The sequence below is a fragment of the Mesoplodon bidens genome (assembly GCF_964165515.1).
Source record: "Mesoplodon bidens genome assembly, chromosome: 3".
NCBI lineage: Eukaryota > Metazoa > Chordata > Mammalia > Artiodactyla > Ziphiidae > Mesoplodon > Mesoplodon bidens.
In genome coordinates, this window is record NC_138178.1 from 95,360,719 (window position 1) to 95,388,184 (window position 27,466).

Sequence of the window (27,466 nt, forward strand, 5' to 3'; positions counted from 1 at the left end):
GCGAGACTCGCAGCGTCGTGCTTCTGGTTGTCAAGGGAACGGCGTTCCGGGAGGCCGGAGGGCTTCTGATACGCGGCTTCTTCCACCTCCAGCGAAGCTGCGGTGGCGGGAAAGACCCCTCCCCTTTGGGGGGACAGTGGGTGACGCTGAGAGTGTCAATGCTCTGACGACTGGACACTAGCCCCCAGTTTCCGCCCGGAAGGTGAGGAACCGCACAGGTAAGGAGCGAACTCTATCGCCGCGCGACAAGCCAATGAGAGGGCGGGGCGGAGTCGTGTCAGGGTGCTGGGCCCGGAGAGTGGGCAGGGCCAATAAGAGGGCGGCGGGCCCAAGCAGGGCGGCGGGCTCAGCAGAGGCTGTCCAGGCCTGGGAGAGAGACGCAGGTCTGACGCCGGAGAGGCTTCCGTCTCCTTGAAGGCTGTGTGTCGCCAGGATTTCCTGGACACGGCGGTAAACGTTCCTGACCGTAAGACCAAGTACCAAGGACTCTCACTGTTCTTCTAGCCCCTAAGATCTAGAACTTGTATTACAAATTAATCGCCCGCCATTTAAGTGACAAAGGATGCAAATAGGCATTTCACAGAAAAAATGAAAGGTGGGCAGTAAACATTTGACTAGAGACTCAACTTCTCTCATAATTAAAGAAATGTAGATCACACTCACAGATACCTTTTGACACTGCTCACATTGACAAAGATGAAAAGCTTTGACATAAGCAGATTGGCCCAGATGGGGAAACAGGCACTTTCATGTCAGCGTACCCTGTTGTTAGTAATGTAGTTTGGTACACCCTTTTTGGAGGACAGTTGGCAGACTACCAAAATTTGAAAGACAGTGTTCTTTGACTCAGCAATTAAATAATTTTTTTTATTGAAGTATAGTTGATTTACAGTGTTGTGTTAATTTCTTCTGCACGGCAAAGTGACTCAGTTATACGTATGTATATTCTTTTCCGTATTCTTTTCCATTATGGTTTGTCACAGGATATCGAATATAGTTCTCTGCGCTATACAGTAGGACATTGTTGTTTATCCATCCTATGTATAATAGTTTGCCTCTGTTAATGCCAAACTCCCATTCCTTCCCTCCCCTATCTCCCCTTCCCATTTGGCAACCACAAGTCTGTTCTTTATGTCTGTGAGTCTGTTTCTGTTTCATAGATATGTTCTTTTGTGTTGTATTTTAGATTCCACATGTAGGTGGTACATGGTCTTTCTCTTTCTGACTTCGCTTAGTAAGATAATTTCTGGGTCCATCCATGTTGCTGCAAATGGCATTATTTCATTCTTTTTAATGGCTGAGTAGTATTCCATTGTATATATGTACCACATCTTTATCCATTCATCTAGGTTGTTTCCATGTCTTGGCTATTGTAAATAGTGCTGCTATGAACATAGAGGTGCATGTATCTTTTTGAATTATAGTTTTGTCTGGGTATATGCCCAGGAGTGGGATTGCTGGATCATATGGCAACTCTCTTTTTTTCACTTAGAAATTCTAATTTATCTTCTGGGCATATAAACATAACTAAGCAAAGACTTATACAAAGAGGTTAACTTAAAATTGAGTTATTCTTTACATACAGTAAAATTTACCCTTTTAATATTACAGTTCTGTGAGCTTTGACACATGCATACAGTTATGTAATTACCATCACAATCAGGATACAGAACAGTTGCATCATTCCCCCTGAAATCCCCTAGTACTGTTTTTGTAGTTAACCCCTCCCTACCCCCAGCCCTGGTAACAGTCATCAGTTTTCTGTCCCTATAGTTTTGTCTTCTAGAAGTCATATAATTGGAAACAAATACTATGGAGCCTTTTGAATCTGGCTTCTTTCAACTTAGCATTATGCAGTTGAGATTTGTCTATGTTTTGTATCAGTAATTTGTTCCCTTATATTGCTGAGTAACATTCCATTGTATAGAAGTACCACAGTTGCTTATCCATTGTCTAATTGAGAGACATTTGGATTGTGCCCAGTTTTTGGCAGTTATTAATGTAGCTGCTATATGTACAGGTTTTTGTGTGAATATAAATGTTCATTTCTTGGGTGAATATCCAGGAGTGAGATTGTGGACTCGTATGGTAAGTGTATGTTTACATTGTAAGAAAGTGCCAGGCAGTTTTGCAACACGGCTGTCCCATTTTGCATTCTCATCGGCAATATATGAAAGTTCCAGTTGCTCCAACTTTGTCAGCACTTGGTATTGTTAGTTTTTAAAAAAAAATAATTTTCACATTTGAATGTGTAGCAGTGTCTCATTGTGGTTTTAAATTTCTCCAATGACTAATGATGTTGAACATCTTCTTGTGCTAGTTTGCCATCCATACATCTTTGGTGATGAGTCTGTTCAAATCTTCTTATTATTGAGTCTTGATACTTCTTTATATATTCTGGATATAAGTTCTTTGTCAGCTGTGTGTTTTGCAAATATTTTCTCCCAATATTTGGCCTGTGTTTTCCTTTTCAACTGTGTCTTTTGAAGAGTGGAAGTTTTAAATTTTGATGCATTCCAACTTATCAGTGTTTTCTTTTATGAATCATACTTTTGATGTTGTATCTAAGACAGCTTTGCTAGCCCAAAATCACACATATTTTATAGAAATTTTATAGTTTTAATTTTCTATTTTAGGCCTATGATCAATTTTGACTAAATTTTTGTATTATTTTTTAATAACAAATCTTCCATATACAACCTAAGTGAGCTGATTAAAAAAATGCTACATCTATGTAATGAAATACTATGCCATCATTTGAAAGCATGAAGTGTATCTGTATGTGGTGGTATAGAAAAATCTTTGAAATACATTAAGTGTGAAAAAGCAAGTTGCGAAGCACCATGCCATTTGTGTGTGTTTGTGTTGGGGAGGTAAAGGATAGAAAGTTTGCATATGCCTAAAAAAGTGAGACCTACAAAAATCTTTCTTGGGGTGAGGGTAATTTTGACTTGAAAAACTTTTACAATCTTCTGTATTATTTGATTTTTTTCCCCTCTCAAGGGCAAGTATTTCTTACATAATAAACAAGTACAGAAAGTAAAAAAAAAAAAACTACCATAAGTAATTTTTAGATATTAAAATCATGAAAATAAGTGTAATTCTACTTTTTTAAAAAGGCTGGCTATTTGTTATTACTAAACAGAGGAGGATTCATTTTCTTTTGATTCTTCCATTTATCTGAAAACATCAGATTACAGCAGCCACGTGTCCCCATTTTGGTTTTAAACCATTCGTGGTGGTTGCATTTCTCTGAAAAAGTTTAAATTAATCTTGCTTGAAATGAATGTTATGAAAAGCTGGTATGTCTTAGTAGTGATTTGTTACAACTTAGAATCTGGTCATATATCCATGTATTTAATGGAATATCAAGAAGTAAATAATATTCTATTTTTGAAGTATCTGTAATGTAATAAGAAAATGTTTATCATGTAATGTTAAGTGAGAAATTTATGAATCCAATTTTGTTGAAAAGACATAAAAAGCAAAAATGGAAAGGAAATGTGCCAGCAGTGTTTAGCTCAGGGTGGTGAATATTGGGTGATTTTTATTTATTTTCGAGTATACTTTAATATATTCCAGAAAATTTTCTTCAGTAAATAAATTCTTTAATTATGAATTTAAGATTAATAGAAAACCAGAAAATACAGATAAGCAAAAAGTGAAAAAAGACACAAGAACATCCATGAACCTACCAACCCAGAATCTACCACTGTTACTTCTTTGACTTGTGATCATCTTTCAGGTCCCTCTCTGTATATTTCTTTAATTAGAGAAATTGGACTTGTTTTTTTAAACAAGGTGTTGACTTCCTTCCTCCTTCTTTCCTTCCTTGTCTATGCCCCTAGCCAGTTTTCTACTGGAATTTTCCCTTGTTGATTGGTAAGAGCTCTTTAAATGTGTAAATGTATTAACCTTTTGTATATTATCTGTATTGCATATATTTTCTCCATTTTCTCATGTACCTTTTCATTTAATTTAGAGTTCTTTTTTGCTTTGATACTCGAGCATTAAATGTTACATAATCAAATCTATTAGTTTTGTCCTGTTTGACTTATGCTCTGATATCCTGCTTAGTAAGCCATTAACCTCATTATTATATAAATTAGCTCTGTGTTTCCTTCCAGTCCCTTGAAGATTCCATATTTTATATTTATTATTAATTTTTTTTACTTTTATTAAAGTAATATAGTAAAATATGTCAAACTACTGTAACATTTACAATAAAAAAAGCAGTCTCTAGTCATATCCTTCAGGGGCAAATATCTTGAACTTATTTAACTATTGTGCTTATTTAACTATTGTTTGGCTTTATCAATTTTTGGATATTCTCTTTGATTTCCTATTAGGACAGATTAGATTTTTTTTTTTTTTTTTTTTTTTTTCTTTTTGCGGTATGCGGGCCTCTTACTGTTGTGGCCTCTCCCGTTGCGGAGCACAGGCTCCGGATGCGCAGGCCCAGCGGCCATGGCTCACGGGCCCAGCCGCTCCGCGGCATATGGGATCCTCCCAGACCGGGGCACGAACCCGTATCCCCTGCATCGGCAGGCGGACTCTCAACCACTGCGCCACCAGGGAGGCCCTAGATTTTTTATACTACCTTTTCTTTTACATACTCCTCCTCACATACACTCAATGTAATTAAGGCACAATGTTTGGTTAAATTCAGTACTTATATAAGTATTATCATTTGATTGTTTGCTTTCTTGAACAATGCTTTATTTTTCTTGTGGAATTTCTCTCTGGCTATTGAGATTTCTTCTCAAATACTCAAAAACATCTTTAAGTTCCTAATTCAGTATGCTTTATCCATACTTTTTTCTACATGGCCAAATTCATAAGATTGTTAGTTACAACCCTACCCATCCTGGAAACTGTATTTTATTTATTATTTTCATGAGCAAACATAATAGAACAGACCTATTTCTAAAACAAATTGAAAGATTTCTGGAGCCTTTTAGTTGATCCATGCCATTGGTGGTTCCCTGTGCCTCTCCCTTTATTGACATGTATTATACTGGCTCTGCACAGGCTTCCATCTCATTGCTCCCTCTGTTAGCCACAATAAGTCTCCCTTGACAGTCTGTTTAGGGCATTACAAGACATTTGGCCTTTCGGTGACTTAAGCTTTTTGATGGTGACATGACGGGCCAGGGCGATCCGTCATCCCACAATAATAATGTCAGTGCCTTCCTGAGTGAGCCAAAAACCCTTCTGCAGAGTTTGAATAATGTTGAGATCACTGCCTTTTTCATTTGCTGAGATGGAAAGAGTTGACCTACTGTCCTTTAAGCCTCAGCTCTGGCACACTGAATGGTTGGAGGGTAGATCATATTACTGCTCTGTGTGCCTTGGAGGAGCATGGGGTTGTTCATGATTGGGCTTCCTCCTGTGTCCAAAGCTTCCTTGGACTCTGCCTCAACTGTTGAAAAAAAGAAAGAAAGATGAGTCATTTTTTAGGGTAAGAAAGGGACATTGTTACACTTGCTGGGCCAGAGGCAATTGCCTCTCTTCATTCTGTTATGAGAGAAATGGTTTAATTTATAATTGATAGGAATTTAGGAAAGGATTTGTTGGAAGATATCCATTCACATGTAAAGCTAAGTATTGAGAAGTCAAACTAGGAAATTCTCTCTCTTTCTTCCACTTTATTTGGCATGCATGGTACCCCAAGCATTACTGGACATATTTGGAATGGTCCTGACCAAGGGCACAGTTTGAAAGGAGTGAAGTACCAGCAGTGCTCAAGTTTTCCCACTAGTTTAAACCATCCTACCTAATAGTTCCTGCTTCAGGAAATAGTCCTAGGAATAGAGCAGCCAGACTGGTGAGAGTCTTGCAGACGGTGTCACATGAAAAATAGTTAAAGAGATTGGCAATGTGTATCCAGATAGTGAAAGCCGGTCCTCTAGTAGAGAGAGGAGGTTCAGTTCTCTGTTGTTTCGAGGCAGAAGTAGAATCATGGGTTTTAGAAGGGGAGGGTTGATAGAAGAATGGTCACCTGGAGATTAAGTACTCCATGAAAATGCAGTACCAAGGAGGAGAGGAAAAATCTGGGCTGAGAGAGAGCCCTGGCTGAAGGCTGAGCTAGAATAAGGAATGTAAAACCCGAAGAAAGTAGAGGCCTTGGCAGATTATTACGATGAAGCATGAATCTTGGCTGAGGGCTGTGGTGCTCTGTAAGTGTCTTCTTAGGCCAAGGACACAGTAACTGTTTCTCTCGGAGGCACAGAAGGCCATTGAGATGGTGTTCACGTCTGCTTTCTCTTTTAGCCACTTTCAGAATCTGACATCCTGGCAGCATGTTTTTTCCACCTACGGTGACATAAGATGTAATGATCCATGGACACAGACATCTTTTGATGAAATTAGGGTACTGTGACTTTGGTAGTGACATAATCCTTATAACAAAGGCTCTGAGTTCACTGCCTATTAACACTGATGAAACATTTAAATATACAAGTCATAACTTGCTTGAAATTTTGTTTGTTTGTTTCAGGATATCAATGGATATTATAAAGGGAAACTTAGATGGAATTTCAAAACCAGCCTCAAATTCAAGAACACGTCATGGGAACAGAGGTTCAAATGCTTCTTTGGAGGTGCTCTCACCGGAACCAGCATCCTTCAAGGTACTATGCTGTTTAGAAATGATATAAACTACTTCTTCTGATCTATAGCAATTGATAAACCAAGGCTGTTGTTTACATCCCATTCTAAGGTTCATCTTTAAAGGGTGTGTTCTGGGCGCACTCAGATTTCTTGGATTTTACTTTAGATCATTTAATGTGAAAACACTGTTTCCTTCTTTACCTTCTCCTCTTTTTTCTTGGGGGGGAGTTATGGCTTATTTTTTCACGATTGTACTTTGTTAATGCTCATTTATTAACTTTTCTTCTTTTATAAGAAAGCTTTGTATTCCAACATCTACTATGCCACCATTGACTCTTACTATGAAAAAGATTCAGTAATTTAAAAAATAGAGTTTGGATAAAAACCACATTGTATATGTTAATAGGTACATTACCTGGTCTCTTTTTCTTTTCTTAAAATATCTAAACTTGATGTTTTTTTTAAAGAATCTGCTTTTCCCTCTGTGATGGGGGATAATTTATTTTAAGGTTGTGGGAAACAAAAATTTTGGAACTTATGGTGAAAAAGTTTCTTGCAAGTTTGTGAATCCTTTCTCACTTTTGACTTACGGACTAGACTCTGCATTATGAAACTCTTAGAGTTTTTGTCTATCATGATTTAATGCTGGAAATAGAAAGCCTTCTAGACATTTCCAGCAGAAAGGGATTGAATACAAGAAATTCAGTTCCTCAAAAATCAATGGAAGGCCAGCGAAACCATACGAGGGGACTTCCCTTGGATTATTGGTTCCCAGGTCACACCACCATATCCAAAATCCGGAGATCTGAAAGCTGCTGCTTTTCTGTTGCTGCTTCTGACACTGCTACACATCCCTCAGAACCACAAAACTGGTGACTAGACGTGCAGAGATGACTGCCTTTGATATTTCTTGTCAATTTCGTATCAGGAGCTTAGCAAGATGGCTTCTATCTCATTTCTGTGGTAAAACTTTTGGGCAGATGTACCTATTTGGATGAAACTAATACGCATCCAGAACCCAACCTGCAAGCAGCTTTGTAAAATACAGTTTCTAGCTTAGCTGTCTGTTTTGTTTCATCTAATCCTGCATCATTACTATACTGTGTGTTAACTCTTGTAGCATTGTAATAATTCTTTTTTTGTTTGTTTGCGGTACGCGGGCCTCTCACTGTTGTGGCCTCTCCCGTTGCGGAGCGCAGGCTCCAGACGTGCAGGCTCAGCGGCCATGGCTCACGGGCCCAGCCGCTCCGCGGCATGTGGGATCTTCCCGGACCGGGGCACGAACCTGTGTCCCCTGCATCGGCAGGCGGACTCTCAACCACTGTGCCACCAGGGAAGCCCTGTAATAATTCTTGATATCTGGTGGGATGGGTCTTCCCATCATATTCTTTTCTAGGACTGTCCTAGCTATTCTTGGCTTTTTGTTGTTTTTATATTTTAGAACAGTTTTTCAAGTCCTGTGAAAAATACTGTTGGGGTTTTGATTAAAATTGCTTTGAATTTTTAGATTAATTTGGAGAAAATTTCTAACTTTATGATATTAAATCTTCCCATCTATTAACATTGTATCTCATTGACTTCTTTGCTTCTAACTTAAAAATTTTACATACTGTAAAATTCACTCTTTTCTGGTGTATAGTTCTGAGTTTGGCAAATGCATAGAGTGATACTATCACAATCAAGATATAGAACAGTTCCATCATTACCTCTCAATTCCCTCATGCTGCCCCTTTATAAACAATCTCTCCTACTCTTAATCCCTGGAAACTCCTGATCTGTTCTCTGTCCCAATAGCTTTTCCTTTTCCAGAAGGTTTAATTCCATTCCACATGAATGGAATTAAAAAAAAATATGTAGCTTTTGCATCTGGCTTTTGTCTGTTGACACAATGCATTTGAGGCACATCTATGTTGTTGCTTGTATCAGTAGTTCAAGCCTTTTTATTGCTAGTACTGTTCCATTGTGTGAGTAAACTACAGGTTGCTTATTCATTCCCCAGTCAGGAACATTTGGGTTGTTTGCAGATTTTGGCGATTATGAATAAGGCTGCTGTAAATATTTGCATATTGATTTTGGGGGTGTGGTGGGAAATAGGTTTTTACTTCTCTTGAGTAAATGTCTAGGAGTGGGATTGCTGGGTTGTATGGTAAGTGTATGTTTAACTATAAGAAACTGTCAAACTGTTTTCTATTCCCACCAGAAATGTATGAGAGTTCCAGCTGCTTTGCATCCTCATCAGCAGTTGATATTGTCAGTTTTTTTTTTTAAGCCATTCTAATAGGTATACAGTAGTATCTCATTGTTGTTTTAACTCGAATTTCCTTGGTGACTAATAATGTTAAGTATATTTTTATGTGCTTATTTGCAATCCACATCTCTTTTTTGGAAAGTGTATGTTCAAAAATTTTTTTTTTAAATTGGGGTATAGTTGTTTTACAATGTTGGGTTAGTTTCTACTGTACAGTGAAGTGGAGTTCCCTGTGCTATACTTCAGGTTCTCATTAGTTATCTATTTTATACATATTAGTGTATATATGTCAATCCCAATCTCCCTGTTGATCCCACCGCCCCCCACTTACCCCCTTGGTGTCCATAGGTTTGTTTTCTACACCTGTGGCTCTATTTCTGCCTTGCAAACCGGTTCATTTGTACCATCTTTCTAGATTCCACATATATGCGTTAATATACAATATTTGTTTTTCTGACTTACACTCTAAGTTGTGTTTGTTTACTTATTGTTGACTTTTGAGAGTTCTTTATATATTCTAGATAGAGTTTTTTGTCAGATATATGATTTGCAGATATTTTCTCCCAGTCTATAGCTTGACTTTTCATTCTTTTAACGGTCTTTTAAAGAACATTTAAAATTTTAAGTGCAATTTATCAATTTTTTTTTCTATTGAGGATTGTGTTTTTTGGTTATATCTAAGAACCCTTTGTCTAACCCAAATTCCCAAAGATTTTTTCCTATTTTTTTCTTCTGAAAGTTTTATAGTTTTATGTTTTAGATACTTGTGGCCTCTCTTGTTGCCAGTGAGAAGGCTTTTGTAAACCCAATATTCATTCCAGTGTGGGTTGTCTAGTTTAGATATTTTTCTCTGGTCGCTTTATTTTTTTTTCCCTATGTCTTTGGTATCTACTATTACTCACCTAGGTATGGACTTATTTATCTTTCTGGAGACTAGTACTTCTTCAATATAAGGATTTGTATGTTTCATTTTTTTTTTTTAACTTCTTAGCCATTGTGTTTTCACATGTTTCAAATATTGCCTGCATTTTTTTTCTGTTTTGTCATCCTCAAAATGCAGTTAAATGTCTGTTGAACCTTTCTCTTCTATCCTTCATGTCTCTTAAAAAAATTTTTTTTAATTCATTTATTTCTCTGTGCTTCATACTGGGGAATTTTTAACATGTATTTTCTAATTTTGGAATTCTTTCTTATACTATGTCAAATCTGCTCTTTAATTCATCCATTGAATTTTTAAGCCTAATGATTTTTTTTTTTTTTTTTTTTTTGCGATACGCGGGCCTCTCCCAGTTGCGGCCTCTCCCGTCGCGGAGCACAGGCTCCGGACGCGCAGGCCCAGCGGCCATGGCTCACGGGCCCAGCCGCTCCGCAGCATGTGGGATCCTCCCGGACCGGGGCACGAACCTGCGCCCCCTGCACCGGCAGGCGGACCCCCAACAACTGCGCCACCAGGGAAGCCCCTAATGATGTATTTTTAATTTCTTGAAGTTCGTTTTAGTTTATTTTCAAATCCATCTGTTCTTTGTAAAACCTTGATCTTGTGTTTTTGGGGTTCTTTTTTATACCCATTAAAAATATTTATGTGATTACCTTTATCAGCTTTTTAATATCTTAAGTTCTTTTGTTTATTCTGATTCTTGCTTATTATTGGTCATGTATTCATGGCTTTTGACCTTTTAGAATGTAAGCTTTAATTTTGGGAATTTTATGAAGCCTAATTTGAAACTATACCTTCCAGAGCAAGTTTCTGTTTGCTTCTACCAAATGCCTCAGAGATATTACTGGCATGAATCTTTTTTGTGTGTGTGTGCTAATTTTTCATCTTTAAGCATTCCAGAACATATGAATAATATAAATTGGAATCCAAACCCACATGAAGCATGACCCTGTGGTTGTACATTCTCAGGGAAGAGATTTCCCACTTGGAACCCAGACACATTTTTTGTTTGTATCCTGTGCTTTTGGATAGATGTATTTTTCTAGTCTACCCTCTCACCAAGGAGGCACCTTTTTGAGGGATCCAGCTTCATGGAGCAGGAGAGGGAAGGTTCCTGTCCATCTTGTCTTGCATGGTCCCAAGGCTTAGTTTCTTAGCTCTGTGTGGGTGTTAAAGCCCAAGCCCATAGCTTTCTGAGGCCAGCACATCCTCCTTTGCCTGTCCTTGTTGCTCCTACCCCACCCCCACCAGGGCAGCTACTTGAAGGATTTACAAGGTTCCTATTTCAGCTTTCAGTTTCCTTTTAATTTCTGTTCACTGGCAGTTTCCCCAGGGTTCTTGTGAACTTACCTATGCATTTGTAAGTAGATGGAAGGTTTCAGTTTATTCAGTTTTCCATATAGCCCAAACTGGAATCTAAAAACAATTTTAGATTCTTTAGTCTCAAGCTTTGTGATTATAAGCCTAAACTCTGGAGTCATGGTTCAAAATAGGCTCTGATGACCACATTTTATGTGATTTTGGGCAAACTACTTCAACTCTCTGTGCCAGTTTCCTCATCTGTTCAAAGGCGTAATAATACTATCCACCCCATAGGCATGTTTTGAGGATAAAATGAGATGAAATATCTACAGGTTTTAGAAGTGACTAGCACCTAGTAGGTATTCAGTACATCTTAGCTAATTGGCCTCAATTCTTTAACCTAATTGGTTAGTCCTTCCCATGTTTTTATTCACAGGATTCAGTGTAAAGTCGGGCACATAGTAGGTATTCACATAATATGTGTTCAACAAATTTAGAATGACAGTTTTACCATTTTATGTAGGTAGGGTAATATACAAAGACCTGACAAATTTTAGGGTAGCAAAGCATTAGTATTTCTGCTTACGTATTCCTGGGTGATGATTTTTTTAAAAGTAGCAACTTCACAATATTGACACACATGTTTTAAAACATAGATTAATATTACTTCATTCAAGGCTTATTTAAAAGTAAAATATCAGCAATCACTTCAAGTCAGATTTTATGTGAACCCACTAAGCTATAGGTCAAACTCTAGCATATTTATTAATCGACAGGGACTTTGATATTTATATCAAAAGCAAGACGTCCTAAAAGTTGTGATTTGTCTTAATCAAATTCATGGAAAATCAGTAAGTTTCACCTTAGGTTGCAGAAGAAAGCCACAGGTATGCTGCAGGTTGACTGCTGACTGCAAATGATTCAATGTCTATAAAACCTTATACATTGTCTAAATAATAAATAAATCCTGGTATTTTGATTAATTTTATTGCTCATTTGTCTTTTATTAATTTCTTACCCCAAATTTCTGTATAGCAGAAAGTAAGTTTAAAATGCTAGAGTTTTAATGAAATTTCTGTAGTGATATATTTCTCACTCTAAGAATTTTGGTTTATTGTTACTTCTGAATATTTTTCTTGAATGAGCCAATAGTTGCAATTGGTGTAAAAATCTCATGGCTTTCAGGTAGGGATCTAATTGCTAGGAAGGGTTTTTATAGGCTATTTACCTTTCCTGGACTAACATGGAGGTATGAAGTGGGGGACACAGAGCAATGAAAAATGGAGGTTGAATGTTGCTTTGAGAATGAAGAAGAAAGAAAAATCATACACTTAGGCCACAGGGTAGAAGATCAGGAGGGCTGGGAATAGAGAGGCCAGTGGGCAACGGGATGGGGGAGATGGTTGGTGCTAGTGGGGTGGGGAACTACGGGTAAAATTGTGAAATGGGCAATATTTGCCTTTTGTTCTCTAGTTTCATCTTTTTCTGCCTCATTGCTTCCCGCTCATCCTAAGAGTTAGGGTCATATGGGATGATATATGTGAAAGATCTTTGTGTATCCTGAAGTGTGGTATCCGAGTATGTTGCTAATGTCTACTTATGTTTCCCCTGTTTAAAAACCCATTCTCAGGGAAAGGTCAACTAGATTCATTTATGCCAAGATATAAATTACTGACAGGGCTCGTGTGACCTCTCCTAGCAATTTCAGCATTTTCACAGAACTATATAGCCTTAAGGATTTACTGGATATTATGGAGTTTTAGGCTTTACCTTGTCTTTGACAGAAGGATATTTTTCAACAGGGAACCTTCTTTAACACCTCCAAGATCACATAAAGTAAGCATTGTTTTGCTTATTATAAATTGGGCCTCCACTAGTTTCATTCCATACTGGATCTGTTTTCTTCTCTGTTATATCCGGGTAGTAATGCCTGTATCATTGTGAGGCGTGAACGAGGTAGTGTGTCTAAAGTACTTAGCACAGGACCTGGCTAATAGTTAATGCCTCAGTCAATGTCGGCTATGATTTTTATACCACTGGCTCAGCTCATTTCTGCTGGGACTTATGTCCTAGTTCAGGTGAACATAGATGCTCGTGCAGTCCTGTATCCCTGGCAGTTTAATTCTTAGCACTGTCTACCTTCTGTCCTGGAGATTCACAAGGGGGCACAGATTACAGTGATGGGGTGTGGACCATGAGCATAAAAGCCTCCAAGGGCTGACCCCTGAAGGGCTGGAGCAGACAGTCCCTCCGTTGGAGGGGAAAGGTACTCATCTCAGCAGTGGCTGACCTGCTGTCCCTGAGGTTTTGCCTCTCCCATGGGCTATGTTCACCTCCACTGTGACTCATTGCCAAGCACAGCCCTCAGGGCCCTATGATGCCTGTTTTTTCCTGGTGCAGCCATGGATGTCTTTTCTTGTTCTCTCTCAGGAAAACACAGCTGCACCAAACTGGTGTATTCAAAATGAACTTTGCTAAAATGGAAAGAAACCAAAATGAAATAGAAAAACTGTAAATAGCGTAAAAATAAATTATTCAGCAAAGCACATGGTTATGATTTGAAGAACTCCATTAGAAGCACGTCGCAGTTCAGCCTGTTCACTTTGCAGCTGTTCAGTGTGGCGAGTGGCTATTGTATTGGACAGCCCAGCTCTAGACCCTTGACTCTCCATCTGAGGGTAAGCTCAGAGAGCAGGGGCCATGATGCTTCAACCCCAGAGCTTGGCAGATAGCAGTTCTCTTTGGGACTGATTTCTGACCCTTCTCTGTTATTGCTAGAAATTGCTGGAGAGTGGTGCATATTACTTTGGTGCAAATGTTTTTAAATTTAATTGTCTATTTAAATTACATTTAATTAAGTGTCATATTTGTAGAATCATTTAATGCTACTATATATATATGTCCTCACGTATACTTACATTAGAGTTAAAATAGTCTAGAAATTTAAAATTAAAAAAAATATTTTTTTACTTTTACTTTTGAAAACTGTTTCTTTGGAAATAATTTTTAGGTTGATACTGCAATCAATTTGAACACTGGTAAAGAAGGCCACTCAGAAGGCAGTAGTAATACAGAGGAAAGTAGAAACGGTAATGATGATAAAGGGGAAAACTACTCTGAGAAAATAAAACTGGCTGAAGAGGGATCAGATGAAGATTCGAACTTGGTTCAGCCTCAGATAATCCCTGAATGTTCAGGTAGGATAATCACTTGACGATTGGCTAATGATAATTACAGATGCTATAGTTAAAATATTAGAATTACATATTTATTTTATCAGCTAAGTAGAAATAATAAAAAAATGAGACTTTTTTTGTGAGCAAGCAAATCACCAGTTTTCATTTATAAGAATATTAAGAGTTCTTAAATACACTTAGAAAAATAATAAAATATGTCATTTAATAAAATTGTTATTGTAGTCATTTTACATTAATCAAGCAGGAAGTATTTCTGCATTTTATGACATTATTTATTGATCTTTTTGAAAATTGTACAATAAAATATATCCTGTAATTTATAAATGCCTTTTAAGGGATAATCCTATTTGATCTTAATAACTTTTGGATTTTAAGAGACTCCATTATTTCATGGGTATTAATACTGGTATTAATTAATACCGGTCAGAGTGGATTAGAACAGCAGTTCTCAAAACATGGACTGAAAGAGCCCTGGACCCTGAGACCCTTTTAGGAACTCTGCAAAGTCATAACTACTTTCATCATAATACTGATAGTGATATAATTCATTGTAATATTGAAATAATGCTGTTTGCCTTTTTTCCCACTGAATTGTTGGTTTCACTGATGGTACAAAAGCAATGGTGGGTAAAATTGCTGGTGCTTTAGCATGAATCAAGGCAATGAATGGCACCAAATTGTGCTAATAGTCATTGTGTTCTTCAAGACCTGGCATGGGCAGAGAAAAGAAATAGCCAGTGTGACGCAAGAATGTCCTTGATGGAGCAGTAAAAAATTTAAATTCTATTTAATCTTGACCTTTGAATACACATCTTTTTAATATCCTGTGTGGTGAAATGGTAGGTACATATACAGCAGTTCTGCTGTGTGCCAAAATGTGAAGTTTGTGTTGAGGAAAAGTACTGGTGTGATAATTTAAGTTGAGAGCTGAACTGGCCACTTTTTAATGGGACACCATTTTTACTAGAAAGAATGAGTGACAGATCATCTGTTATCATTCAGACTTAGATATTTGGCAGACATTTTTAAAAAAAAATGAACTGGGCCTGTTATTTCAAGGAAAACAACTGACAGTATTTTATGTCAATGATAAAATTTCAGCTTTCAAGTGAAAAATTAGAATCTTGGAAAATTTGTGTATGTCAACGTGAGCTTTACAGCTTCCCAATACTTAGACTTTTCTGATAAAAATTGGTGACAATATTAACAGATGTGATTTTTTTTCATATTGTATACTGAAATGCATTAATATTTAAATATTTGAATATTTGAATATTTGAATATTTAATTCAGTGAACCACTATTTTCCAAATAATCAATGCAGGATAAAAGATCCATTCAGCATGAAAGATAGATCCATGGATTTATGGAACAAATACAAATACAAAAAGCTCACCGAGGGCCTCCCTGGTGGCGCAGTGGTTGAGAGTCCGCCTGCTGATGCAGGGGACAGGGGTTCGTGCCCCGGCCCGGGAGGATCCCACGTGCCGCGGAGCGGCTGGGTCTGTGAGCCATGGCCGCTGGGCCTGCGCGTCCGGAGCCTGTGCTCCGCAATGGGAGAGGCCACAACAGTGAGAGGCCCACATACAGAAAAAAAAAAAAAAAAAAAAAAAAAAAAAAAAAAAAAAAAAGCTCACCGATAGGGTTACATATTTCACATTACAACTAACCTTTAAGAAACTACCCCTTGTCCAGTTTTTTTTTTTTTGCTGTATGCGGGCCTCTCACTGTTGTGGCCTCTCCCGCTGCGGAGCACAGGCTCCGGACGCGCAGGCCCAACGGCCATGGCTCACGGGCCCAGCCGCTCCGCGGCATGCGGGATCTTCCCGGACCGGGGCACGAACCCGTGTCCCCTGCATCGGCAGGCGGACTCTCAACCACTGCGCCACCAGGGAAGCCCCCTTGTCCAGTTTTGATATTAGTATCAAGGAAGAATATCCACAATTATCTGAAAAGGGTATTAAATTTCTCCTCCCCTTTCCAACTACTGTACGAGGCCAGATTTTCTTCATATAGTCAATACTTTAACTGAAGCAACAGATTACAATAGATTGACTCTGAAGCAGAGATGAGAATCCAGCTGTCTTCTATTAATCCAGATACTAGAAATTTAAAATAGTGCCATTCTTCTCAATATTTTTTTTGGAAAATTTGGTTGTTATAAAAGTGTTATATTTATGTTAGCATGTAATTAGTAATACCATGTTTATTATTTTAAAATGAATAAATAAATACATATTTATAATATTTTTCAGTTTTGATTTCTAATATGGTAATTATCAATAGATGTAACTCACATAAACAAAAAGTACTTTGGGTTCTCCATAATTTATAAACTGTAAAGGGAAGCTGAGCTCATAAACTTTGTGAACTGTTGTGTTAGAGTATGTTTGGGATGAGATCAGCTCTTGGGCCAGGTGACTCAGGATTACAGTTATTAGGAAACAAGGTATTAGAGTTGAGATTAGCTATTGGCCCCATTTACAGTGTATTTGTTTATACTGTTTCCGTACTGCAAGAGTTACTTCAAAATGCCTGCTGGATAGACCACCCATGTACAATGGGGCCTGAGAATGCTAGGGCTGGTGGTTGGGAATTAGAACTAGAGGCTGTTGCATTTGACGTACGTGAGCCATATGATTCGTAGGGTCTCCTTATTAGTAAGATTAGTATTGTTTTTGGATAAGCTTATTCCCTCTAAACATATCTCCTTTTCTTTTAAGAGGAAGTGATATACATTATAGGGAAACATCACTGGGCTCTGTATTTACAAAAGTTGCAAAACTTGGCTTTCCTTTGCATAATATGCCATTTCTAATGATCTAAGCTGGGGTGGCTGAGACTTTAGAACTTGAGCATTTATGCTCATTGCCAGATTATCATCTTTCATCAGACCTTACAGAGGAAGTATCTCCTGGTGGTGAAGAGCTTTGGCTCTGCAGTCAGACAGATTGGGTGGAAACTGACTCTGGCATTTACTAGTTATAAGATGATACATCTCGGACATATATGTAACTCAGTTACAATATACCATCTTGCTGGTTTATGGTGAAGGTTACATGAGATAATGAATGTAAAAAAGCACTTAAGACTGTGCCTATCAGGTAACTGTAAATGTTAGCTGCTATTATTAATATTATCATTAATCATAATGATAATTATTAATATTATTCGTAATGATAAGTTAAAACTTGAATGACAGAAGCTCTAAAGAGTTCCTAATTTTAAATAAGTTACTATCAATTATGCACAATTCAAGAACATTTTTAGGTACTTTAGGAAAATAGAACAAATGGGAGAGGCACAGATTAAAGGTGTTAAGATACACTGTGTACTTTTCTGAATTTGTTTCTAACACATTGGAATCACTCTGTGTCTCTATGACATGCTACATTTTACTGTAGCTATTTGTGTACCTGACTTCTCTTTCAGTTAGTCTGAAGCAGGTTTAGGATAGGGTCTTTGTCTTATTCTTTATTTGTTAGTTATGAATATAGAAAGTATAGCAGAATGAAGGAGAAAGAATTTGGGATTTAAAATCATACGAGATCCACTTCTGAATTCAGTGCTATAATTTATTAGCTATTTGAAAGGATCCAGTTATCTCAACCATAAAATAGAGGTAAATGTCTATTTCACAGGGTTGTTAGATAATTATGTGAAAAAAATATGTGAAAGCACCTTGTAAACCAAGATACATGACACCAGTGTTAGTTATTACCATCAGCCATAAACATTTGTTGAATGAAAGAACAAATAGTAAAAACAAAACAAGAAGAAAAAGGCTTTATGATTTTACTAAACTTCAAGCTCATTCCTACTTTCAACATAATATAGATGAATCCGAATTAAAAGCATTAGATTCTCAACTTCAAGACGCTATTCAGAAGATGAAGAGGCTTGATAAGATATTGTTGAAGAGACAACACAGAGAAAAAGAAATCAAGAAGCAAGGTCTAGAAATGAGAATAAAGCTGTTTGAAAAACTTAAGGTAAGAATTGTATAATCTTATGCTGACATATGAGAAACAACTTCCTCTAAGATGAGTAAGAAAAGCATGGCCTCTGGTAGTGTTAGTGTGGTCTGCCTTAATTTATTTTGTGGAGGTTGGGCAGTGGTGTGTATATGTGTGTGTATGGGGCAGGGGGGTAGTGAGGGAGATAGTTTTCTGGAACTGGAGAAGGTGACTTTGCAGGATTCCGGATTTCACGCACTGCACTGGGCATGTTCATTCCCCATGGACAGTGGACAGGCATCATCATAGGCCTCTGTCACCAGTGTCAGGCCTGGGTCCTCCATCTCTGGAATAGAAAGGGATCTGGTGCCTACCTTCATCAAGTATATATGTCTGCTTTTTCTTCAGTGAGCTTACAATTTGGACATAAGTACACAAATACACAAAAATTTAACCCCCCTGGTTACCATTATTATTTGAGTAAACTTTTGTGACAAACAAGCAGGAAGTTGACTATTTCACATGCTGGTCAGGCTGTCTCTGGGGAGCTGTAAAATACTTGTGGCCTGTGACCATGCTCTATCTGCTTATGTCTCAATGAACTCTCCTTGGTCTTCTTGGACCTTTTATTCTCTGTGGTATTGAGGGGCGGAAGTTGACCACATGTTGGCACTGACTTGATGCATAGCCATTGGCTCATATTTGAACTTTGCCCCTCAAAGGAGAGCACTTTTAAGGTAAGGAACATTATAATAACAGATTGTTTTTTTTTTTTTTTTTTGAGTGGACATTTATTTATTGCAGAAGTGGGATTACAACAAATGGATGGGCTAATTAAATAGTGCAGGGACATAAGATAAATTTAGCTTACTACCTCACATCAAAGTCAAAATTAAACTCCAGGTGGGGTCACCGAATGTGCAAGCCAAAACTATAAATGCTTTTTTTTTTTTTTTTTTGCGGTACGCGGGCCTCTCTCACTGTTGTGGCCTCTCCCGTTGCGGAGCACAGGCTCCGGACGTGCAGGCTCAGTGGCCATGGCTCACGGGCCCAGCCACTCCGCGGCATGTGGTACCCTCCCAGACAGGGGCACGAACCCGTATCCCCTGCATCAGCAGGTGGACTCTCAGCCACTGCGCCACCAGGGAAGCCCCTATCTTTAGTTTTTTAAGGAACCTCCATACTGGTCTCCTTAGTGGCTGTATCAATTTACATTCCCACCAACAGTGCAAGAGGGTTCCCTTTCTCCACACCCTCTCCAGCATTATTTGTTTGTAGATTTTCTGATGATGGCCATTCTAACTGGTGTGAGGTGATACCTCATTGTAGTTTTGATTTGCATTTCTCTAATAATTAGTGATGTTGAGCAGCTTTTCATGTGCTTGGCCATCTGTATGTCCTCTTTGGAGAAATGTCTATTTAGGTCTTCTGCCTATTTTTTTTTTTTTTTTACATCTTTTCTGCCCATTTTTTGATTGGGTTGTTTGTTTTTTAATATTGAGCTACATGAGCTGTTTATATATTTTGGAGATTAATCCTTTGTCCGTTGATTCATTTGCAAATATTTTTTCCCATTCTGAGGGTTGTCCTTTTGTCTTGATTGTAGTTTCCTTTGCTTTACAAAAGCTTTTAAGTTTCATTAGGTCCCATTTGTTTATTTTTGTTTTTATTTCCATTACTCTAGGAGGTGGATCTAAAAAGATCTTGCTGTGATTAATGTCAAAGAGTGTTCTTCCTATGTTTTCCTCTAAGAGTTTGACAGTGTCTGGTGTACATTTAGGTCTTCAATCCATTTTGAGTTTATTTTTGTGTATAGTGTTAGGGAGTGTTCTAATTTCATTCTTTTACATGTAACTGTCCAATTTTCCCAGCACCACTTATTGAAGAGACTGTCTTTTCTCCATTATATATCCTTGCCTCCTTTGTCATAGATTAGTTGACTGTAGGTGTGTGAGTTTATCTCTGGGCTTTCTATCCTGTTCCATTGATCTATATTTCTGTTTTTGTGCCAGTACCATAATGTCTTGATTACTGTAGCTTTGTAGTATAGTCTGAAGTCAGGGAGCCTGATTCCTCCAGCTCTGTTTTTTTCCCTCAAGACTGCTTTGGCTGTTCGGGGTCTTTTGTGTCTCCATACAAATTTTAAGATTTTTTGTTCTAGTTCTGTAAAAAGTGCCATTGGTAGTTTGATAGGGATTGCATTGAATCTGTAGATTTCTTTGGGTGGTATAGTCATTTTCACAATATTGATTCTTCCAATCCAAGAACATGGAATATCTCTCCATCTGTCAGTATCATCTTTAATTTCTTTCAACAGTGTCTTATAGTTTTCTGCATACAGATCTTTTGTCTTCCTAGGTAGGTTTATTCCTAGGTATTTTATTCTTTTTGTTACAATGGTAAATGGGAGTGTTTCCTTAATTTCTCTTTCAGATTTTTCATCATTAGTGTATAGGAATGCCAGAGATTTCTGTGCATTAATTTTGTATCCTGCTACTTTACCAAATTTATTGATTAACTCTAGTAGTTTTCTGGTAGCATCTTTAGGATTCTCTATGTATAGTATCATGTCATCCGCAAACAGTGACTACTTTACTTCTTTTCTGATTTGGATTCCTTTTATTTATTTTTCTTCTCTGATTGCTGTGGCTAAAGCTTCCAAAACAATGTTGAATAATAGTGGTGACAGTGGGCAACCTTGGCTTGTTCCTGATCTTAGTGGGAATGGATTCAGTTTTTCACCATTGAGGATGATGTTGGCTGTGGGTTTGTCATATATGGCCTTTATTATATTGAGGAAAGTTCCCTCTATACCTACTTTCAGATTGGCTGTTGTTGAAAAATTCCTCCTTGTTTAGTTGACTGACTTCCTAGGAAATTTCCCAGGCAATGATATGAATTAATAATAAAGTGATTAAGAATACATTTTTACAAGGTTCCCAGGAAAACCACTGGGATGGAAAAAAGCAATGTATAAAATGCAGTGCTGCGGCTTCCCTTGTGGGAAGAATACGCCTGCCCATGCAGGGGACATGGGTTCTAGCCCCGGTCCCGGAAGATACCACATGCTGCGGAGCAACTAAGCCTGTGTGCCACAACCACTGAGCCTGTGCTGTGGAGCCCATGAGCGACAACTACTGAAGCTCACGAGCTTAGAGCACATGTTCCACAACAAAGAGAAGCCACCGCAATGAGAAGCCTGCATACCGCAACGAAGAGTGGCCCTGGCTCACCACAACTAGAGAAAGCACATGCACAGCAATGAAGACCCAATGCAGCCAAAAATAAATAAATAAATTTATTTTTAAAAATGCAGTGCTTTAAGTTAGAGAAATAATTTGTGTAAATTTTAGCAGGAAAAGTTAGTCTGTCAGTTATTTCTGTTGGATCTCTAAGCAAATTTTTACTTGCTTGGAAATATAAATTATAACTGGAATCATAATAAAATACAGTATCAATTTTAAAATATCTGAAACTGTAATTTGATAATGTATCTTTAGGTTACTCATTAGTTATAGAAACATTAAACAGAAACTTAAGAAACTTTAAACAAGGTAATTATATAATGATAGACATAGTCCAACTCTATCTGGGAATACTCATTGACAGAATTTTGAGGGAACAGGAAACATTAACAGATTCCCTAATTAAAGGAATAAAAATGATCTGACTTTCTTGTTTGTATGTACAGGATTGGAAACCATGTTGGAATTTTAAAAAATATCGATGAATATAGTTGCCTTCATTTCCCATGTTTAAACTTTTACTTCTCTTTTATTAGTCTGCAAAAAATGGTGAAGCTTTACAAAGTAATGAGGAGATGGAAAGTACAAAAAACTTTCTAGCTTTAACTGCTGCATCAGAAGAAACTGTTGGTGAGTAAAATTGATTCACCTTTATTTTTATCTCAGGGTCATAGAATATTTGGATTAAAGTAAAAGTCCCAATTCAGTTATCTTTTCTTTTTCTTTGTGAGTTTAATTCTTCTTTAGAGGAAATGATGGCATTGGATAGGACTATATGGAACTACTCTGAAGTTAGGTATGTTTCAGAGTCTTCTAGTGTTTGTGTCTGTTCAAGGGTGAGGAGGACAAGGCAGTGAAAAATCAGGAAATAGACAAAGTGTGTCTTTGCCTTTACTTCCTGACTCTTAGATGCCTCTACACACCCAGTTTGTGCGGTCCCCTAACTGCCTGGGATTGTCCCATGAGGTGTCTCACTCAGGCCTCTGCAACCTTTCATAAAAATCCATTACTGATTTGTCCTTTCCCTGTTCTCTCATAGTCCTGGTTTATGAGACCAGCCAGTTAATTCCGTGCATATGTTTCTACTTCCCCCACTTGTGTGTATGTAACAGTTGACCCTTGAACAACGTGGTGGTTAGGGGCACTACCCCTGTGCAGTTGAAAATCCAGGTATAACTTTATAGTTGGCCCGCTGTACCTGCAGTTCTGCATCCATGGATTCAACCAACCAAGGATTGTGTAGTACTATAGTACGCATTTATTGAAAAAAATCCGTGTATAAGTGAACCTGTGAAATTCAAACTTATGTTGTTCAAGGGTCAGCTGTATATTTGTGATTCACCTCCTCCTCCTCCTTCTTCTTTCCTTCTTCCTTCTTTTCTTTCTTTTTCTTCGTCTACAGAAGTACTGTGGAATCATATAACTTATTTTAACTTAATGTTTTAGTGATTGGGAAGAGTTGGATTTTTGGCAGGACACTTTTGAAATCCTTTAACCAACATCATCTAAATGGTCATATAGTATCGCTTGGGCATTAGACTGGCTCTAAGTAGGGGTCCCAGGAGTGGGATTGCTGGATCATATGGTAGCTCTGTTTTTAGTGGGTTTTTTTTTTTTTTGCGGTACGCAGGACTCTCACTGCTGTGGCCTCTCCCTGCTGTGGCCTCTCCCGTTGCGGAGCACAGGCTCTGGACGCACAGGTTCAGCGGCCATGGCTCACGGGCCCAGCCGCTCAGTGGCATGTGGGATTTTCCTGGACCGGGGCACGAACCCGCGTCCCCTGCATTGGCAGGCGGACTCTCAACCACTGTGCCATCAGGGAAGCCCCTGTTTTTAGATTTTCAAGGAACCTCCATACTGTTCTCCATAGTGGCTGCACCAATTTACATCCCCACCAACAGTGTAGGAGAGTTCCCTTTTCTCCACGCCCTCTCCAGCATTTATTATTTGTAGACTTTTTGATGATGGCCATTCTGAATGGTGTGAGGTGATACCTTGTTGTGGTTTTGATTTGCATTTCCCTAATAATTAGCTATGTGGAGCATCTTTTCATGTGCCTGTTGGCCATCTGTATGTCTTCTTCAGAGAAATGTCTATTTACGTCTTCTGCCCATTTTTTGATTGGTTTGTTTGTTTTTTTGTTATTGAGTTGTATGAGCTATTCCTTTATTTTGGAAATTAAGCCCTTCTTGGTCACATTATTTGCAAATATGTTCTCCTAGTCTGTATGTAGGTTGTCTTTTCGTTTTGTTGATGGTTTCCTTTGCCGTTCAGCATCTGTATTTTAATTTATTTATTTATTTATTCATTTATTTATGGCTGTGTTGGGTCTTCGTTTCTGCGTGAGGGCCTTCTCCAGTTGCGGCAAGTGGGGGCCACTCCTCATCACGGTGCGCGGGCCTCTCACTATCGTGGCCTCTCATTGCGGAGCACAGGCTCCAGGCGCGCAGGCTCAGTATTTGTGGCTCACGGGGCCAGTTGCTCCACGGCATGTGGGATCCTCCCAGACCAGGGCTCGAACCCGTGTCCCCTGCATTGGCAGGCAGACTCTCAACCACTGCGCCACCAGGGAAGCCCAGCATCTGTATTTTAGAATGCAGGAGCTAAATGCTGATTTCACCACTGAGGCATTTCTAAGAGGCCACACTTGCTGTGCTTGACTCTGGAGCAAGGACTGTAAAACAGGCCACTCTGTAAAGGGATCCATGGTGGCCTTTTGACATTAGGCTTTTGGTCACAGAGTTCACTACTGAGTGAACTTTCGGCCTTAGAAGGCAAGACTTGTTTTCAGCTGGCCTTTCTTCATGAACAAATCTGAACTATCATATACATTTAATCTTAAAAGCCCATGGCAGGTCCATTTGGTTAAATCTATGGAGCTCACAGTTGTATCTCTGGAGTCACGTGACTACTGTAGGCCCTGTAGACATTTACAGTCATGCTAGATTAGTACTGATATTCTAACATGAAACTTCTTAGACTTCATGATCTGAAAGCTGTAGTTACCAGAGGCTTGGAAGCTATGGCCAGAGAGAGTCATTGCTTTAAACATTACCATGTCAGAGTTTCAATTTTTAGATTTCGAATTCTTAGTCAATTATTGTGTACTGGCAGTGTTTATCGTGTGCAGAGCAGATAAGGTGTGAGAGTAGGGTCAGTGTGAAAGGAAATGGGGATCAAAGGCGCTTTTGGGTAAATCAAGGGTCTGTCGCCCTTCATTCTTGCTGCCGTCTGTCTTGATTAGCTCACGCTTGACTAGTTCACCAGAATGAAGAGACAACACTATTGTACTCCTGGTTCTTCAGATTTAATTAGACTTTTTCGGTGGCTGGCCTTTCATAGAAGACAGGTTCCTTAATGGAGTGTCTTGCTGGCTCTTCACATCCTAGGCATGACAGCAGTCACATATATCTGGTCTTTAAAAATCTTAAAACCCAAAAGAGATAGCATTTACTATAAACTCCATTATTAGCCTAATTATACATTTTTTTAACATTTGACATAACATAATTATTACCTTATTCCAAAAGAGGTGACGTTTGGAATCTTCAGTTTATGAAATGTGTTATTAGCAAGTATGAAAGAAATGTATGAAAGAAATGCATAGAAATGAAAGAGTCCAATTTTACCACCTAGCACTGATTTTTGATAGTCTCATATTTCTACTGTTACAACATAGCCGCATATCATGAAATGGTGTGACCCTGCTTATATCTGTTGCGTCCTGAGATTAGTTTCTTTCCCAGGTTATTCACTGAACTTCAACTACCTCGCTTAATTAAAAATGTAAAAATTTTAAAAATTAAAAAATTATTTTGATCAAGCCTATGGATAGCCATAAATTTTAAAGTAAAGTGTTTCTTATAAGGCTTATTATGAAAACAGAAATCTTTTGCTCTCTTTTCCTCCATGATCATTTTTTTCTTTGTTCCCAGGAAAGCTCAAAGTCCTGGTAAACTGTCCAGTAGGTGGCGGCATCTAGTTAAAATAGTATTTTAAAAGCATCTCTTGAAGAATTTAGAGCCAGGCTTATTTGGACTTGAACTTTAAACACAAATCTATAAATACCCAAACCTACTTTTTGCTGTTCTTATTTTTTCCCTTTAAACGAAGGTAGAAATCTTAGGATGAGTGTTCTTCTTTATTTCTCCCAGTCATTTCCTTAACTTTCTTAAGAGTAACTCAAGGGACTTTGGGCTAGTGGCAGAATGGCAATTTCCAATCTGTTTTCCCACCCCCTAAACACAAAATGCATCCTTTGGGGATGTTATAGTCCCTTTATAACATCACAAATAAACAATAGCAAAAAAAAAAAAGAAAAGATACTTGTTGTGTATTTAGTTTTATTTATAGGAACTAAACACAAATGGGGTGTTGACTTTATGAGAAAAAGATAAACACCACATTAAATTGATTTCTTTTTAAACCACATTTTGACTTCATAAACCAGAGATAATATCCTCAAGTACTGAGGTTTCAAAGTGGACAGTATTGCACTTGCTAGAGATTTCAGAAGTATTTTAAAAGTCTGTCTCACCACATTTTTTTTTTTTTTTGCGGTACGCGGGCCCCTCACTGTTGTGGCCTCTCCCGTTGCGGAGCACAGGCTGCGGACGCACAGGCCCAGCGGCCATGGCTCACGGGCCCAGCCACTCCGCGGCACGTGGGATCTTCCCGGACCGGGGCACGAACCCGCGTCCCCTGCATCGGCAGGCGGACTCTCAACCACTGCACCACCAGGGAAGCCCTGTCTCACCACATTTTTGAGGGATCACTTTAAAGCTTTTCTAGAGAAATGTGAAAATCATTTACCGTACCAGGAGTTTTCCCTTAGTTTTTAGCATTTATCTGATGGATAGAGGTAGAATTCACTACTCTCTGAGACAAATATATCTAGTGATAGGATTGCTTGTTATCGGTGTTTTGGATAGAGGTTATTCTTTTTTGCCTTTGTCACTTTTGCCCTTGTGTTTCCAGCTCCAATGTATAAGTACATGTAAGCACAAAACAGTGGCACTTTAATCAATCAGATTTCTCAAAATTTGCAAATACCTCTTTCAAAATGATTTTCTGTGAAATTCAGGAAAATCTTGCTTCTGCTCTTGCATGTTAAGATTAAATATTCCAAGAAAATTTGGTAGTCTCTTTCTGCTGTGATTTGCAGAGGGCTTGGGGAGAAAATCACGTAATTGTGCTGACTGGTACAGCTAAGGATTTTTTTTTTTTTTTCTTGCGGTACGTGGGCCTCTCACTGTTGTGGCCTCTCCCGTTGCGGAGCACAGGCTCCGGACGCGCAGGCTCAGCGGCCATGGCTCACGGGCCCAGCCGCTTCGCGGCATGTGGCCCTCCCGGACCAGGGCACGAACCCACGTCCCCTGCATCGGCAGGTGGACTCTCAACCACTGCGCCATCAGGGAAACCCCAGGAGTTTTGGGTTTTAACCTCTGTTATGTTCTCAGTATTGCTTAGCAATTTCTCTTACATTCTCCAAAGTGGCTCTTCCAAATTGTTACTGTGTATTTAACCTCCCATCCTCTTATGCAAGTCCTTTACCCTGGCAGTCTTAGGGTTCAGAGAAAATGCACCAACTGGTTCGGAGTCCCTTCCAAATTCTTGCTTTCTGTCTCCAAGTTGCACCCTGACTGTGCTCCTCTACCCTCCTCCCTCTTCCCTTAGAGGGAGGGTAGGTGCTCTTCTTCTCCAAAGCCAAAGTCAATAATGTCCCATCCCCTTCACTCTACTCCTGCCTCCTGATCCATCAAGTTTTCTGTCTCTTACCTAGAGCTTCATCTCTCTTGTCTCCTCTGGGTCCTTCCCTTCAGCTAACCAGGCTTAAATGTTCTGGCCCTAAAACAGAATCAAAGAGCCATCAAACCAACAAAACATACAAATAAAACCTCCTCCCTCGGTTCGTCACCCTACTCCCAAACAGGTACCATTCGGTTTCCCTCCTCTCCTTAAAGGTCAGA

The 27,466-nt window shown here is 38.7% G+C and overlaps 1 protein-coding gene across 1 annotated transcript in view; it reads left to right on the forward strand.

The window, feature by feature from the left end:
* Positions 1-6,506: 6,506 nt before the first annotated feature.
* FSIP1 (fibrous sheath interacting protein 1) overlaps positions 6,507-27,466 on the forward strand; it is a gene marked incomplete at its 5' end in the record, with an annotated part of 64,760 nt that continues 43,800 nt past the window's right edge. The window contains 4 exons of the mRNA XM_081229046.1: positions 6,507-6,632; positions 14,110-14,296; positions 18,134-18,288; positions 22,034-22,127. Coding sequence (XP_081085172.1) covers positions 6,507-6,632; positions 14,110-14,296; positions 18,134-18,288; positions 22,034-22,127 — 562 coding nt within the window. The remainder of the gene's footprint in view (positions 6,633-14,109; positions 14,297-18,133; positions 18,289-22,033; positions 22,128-27,466) is intronic.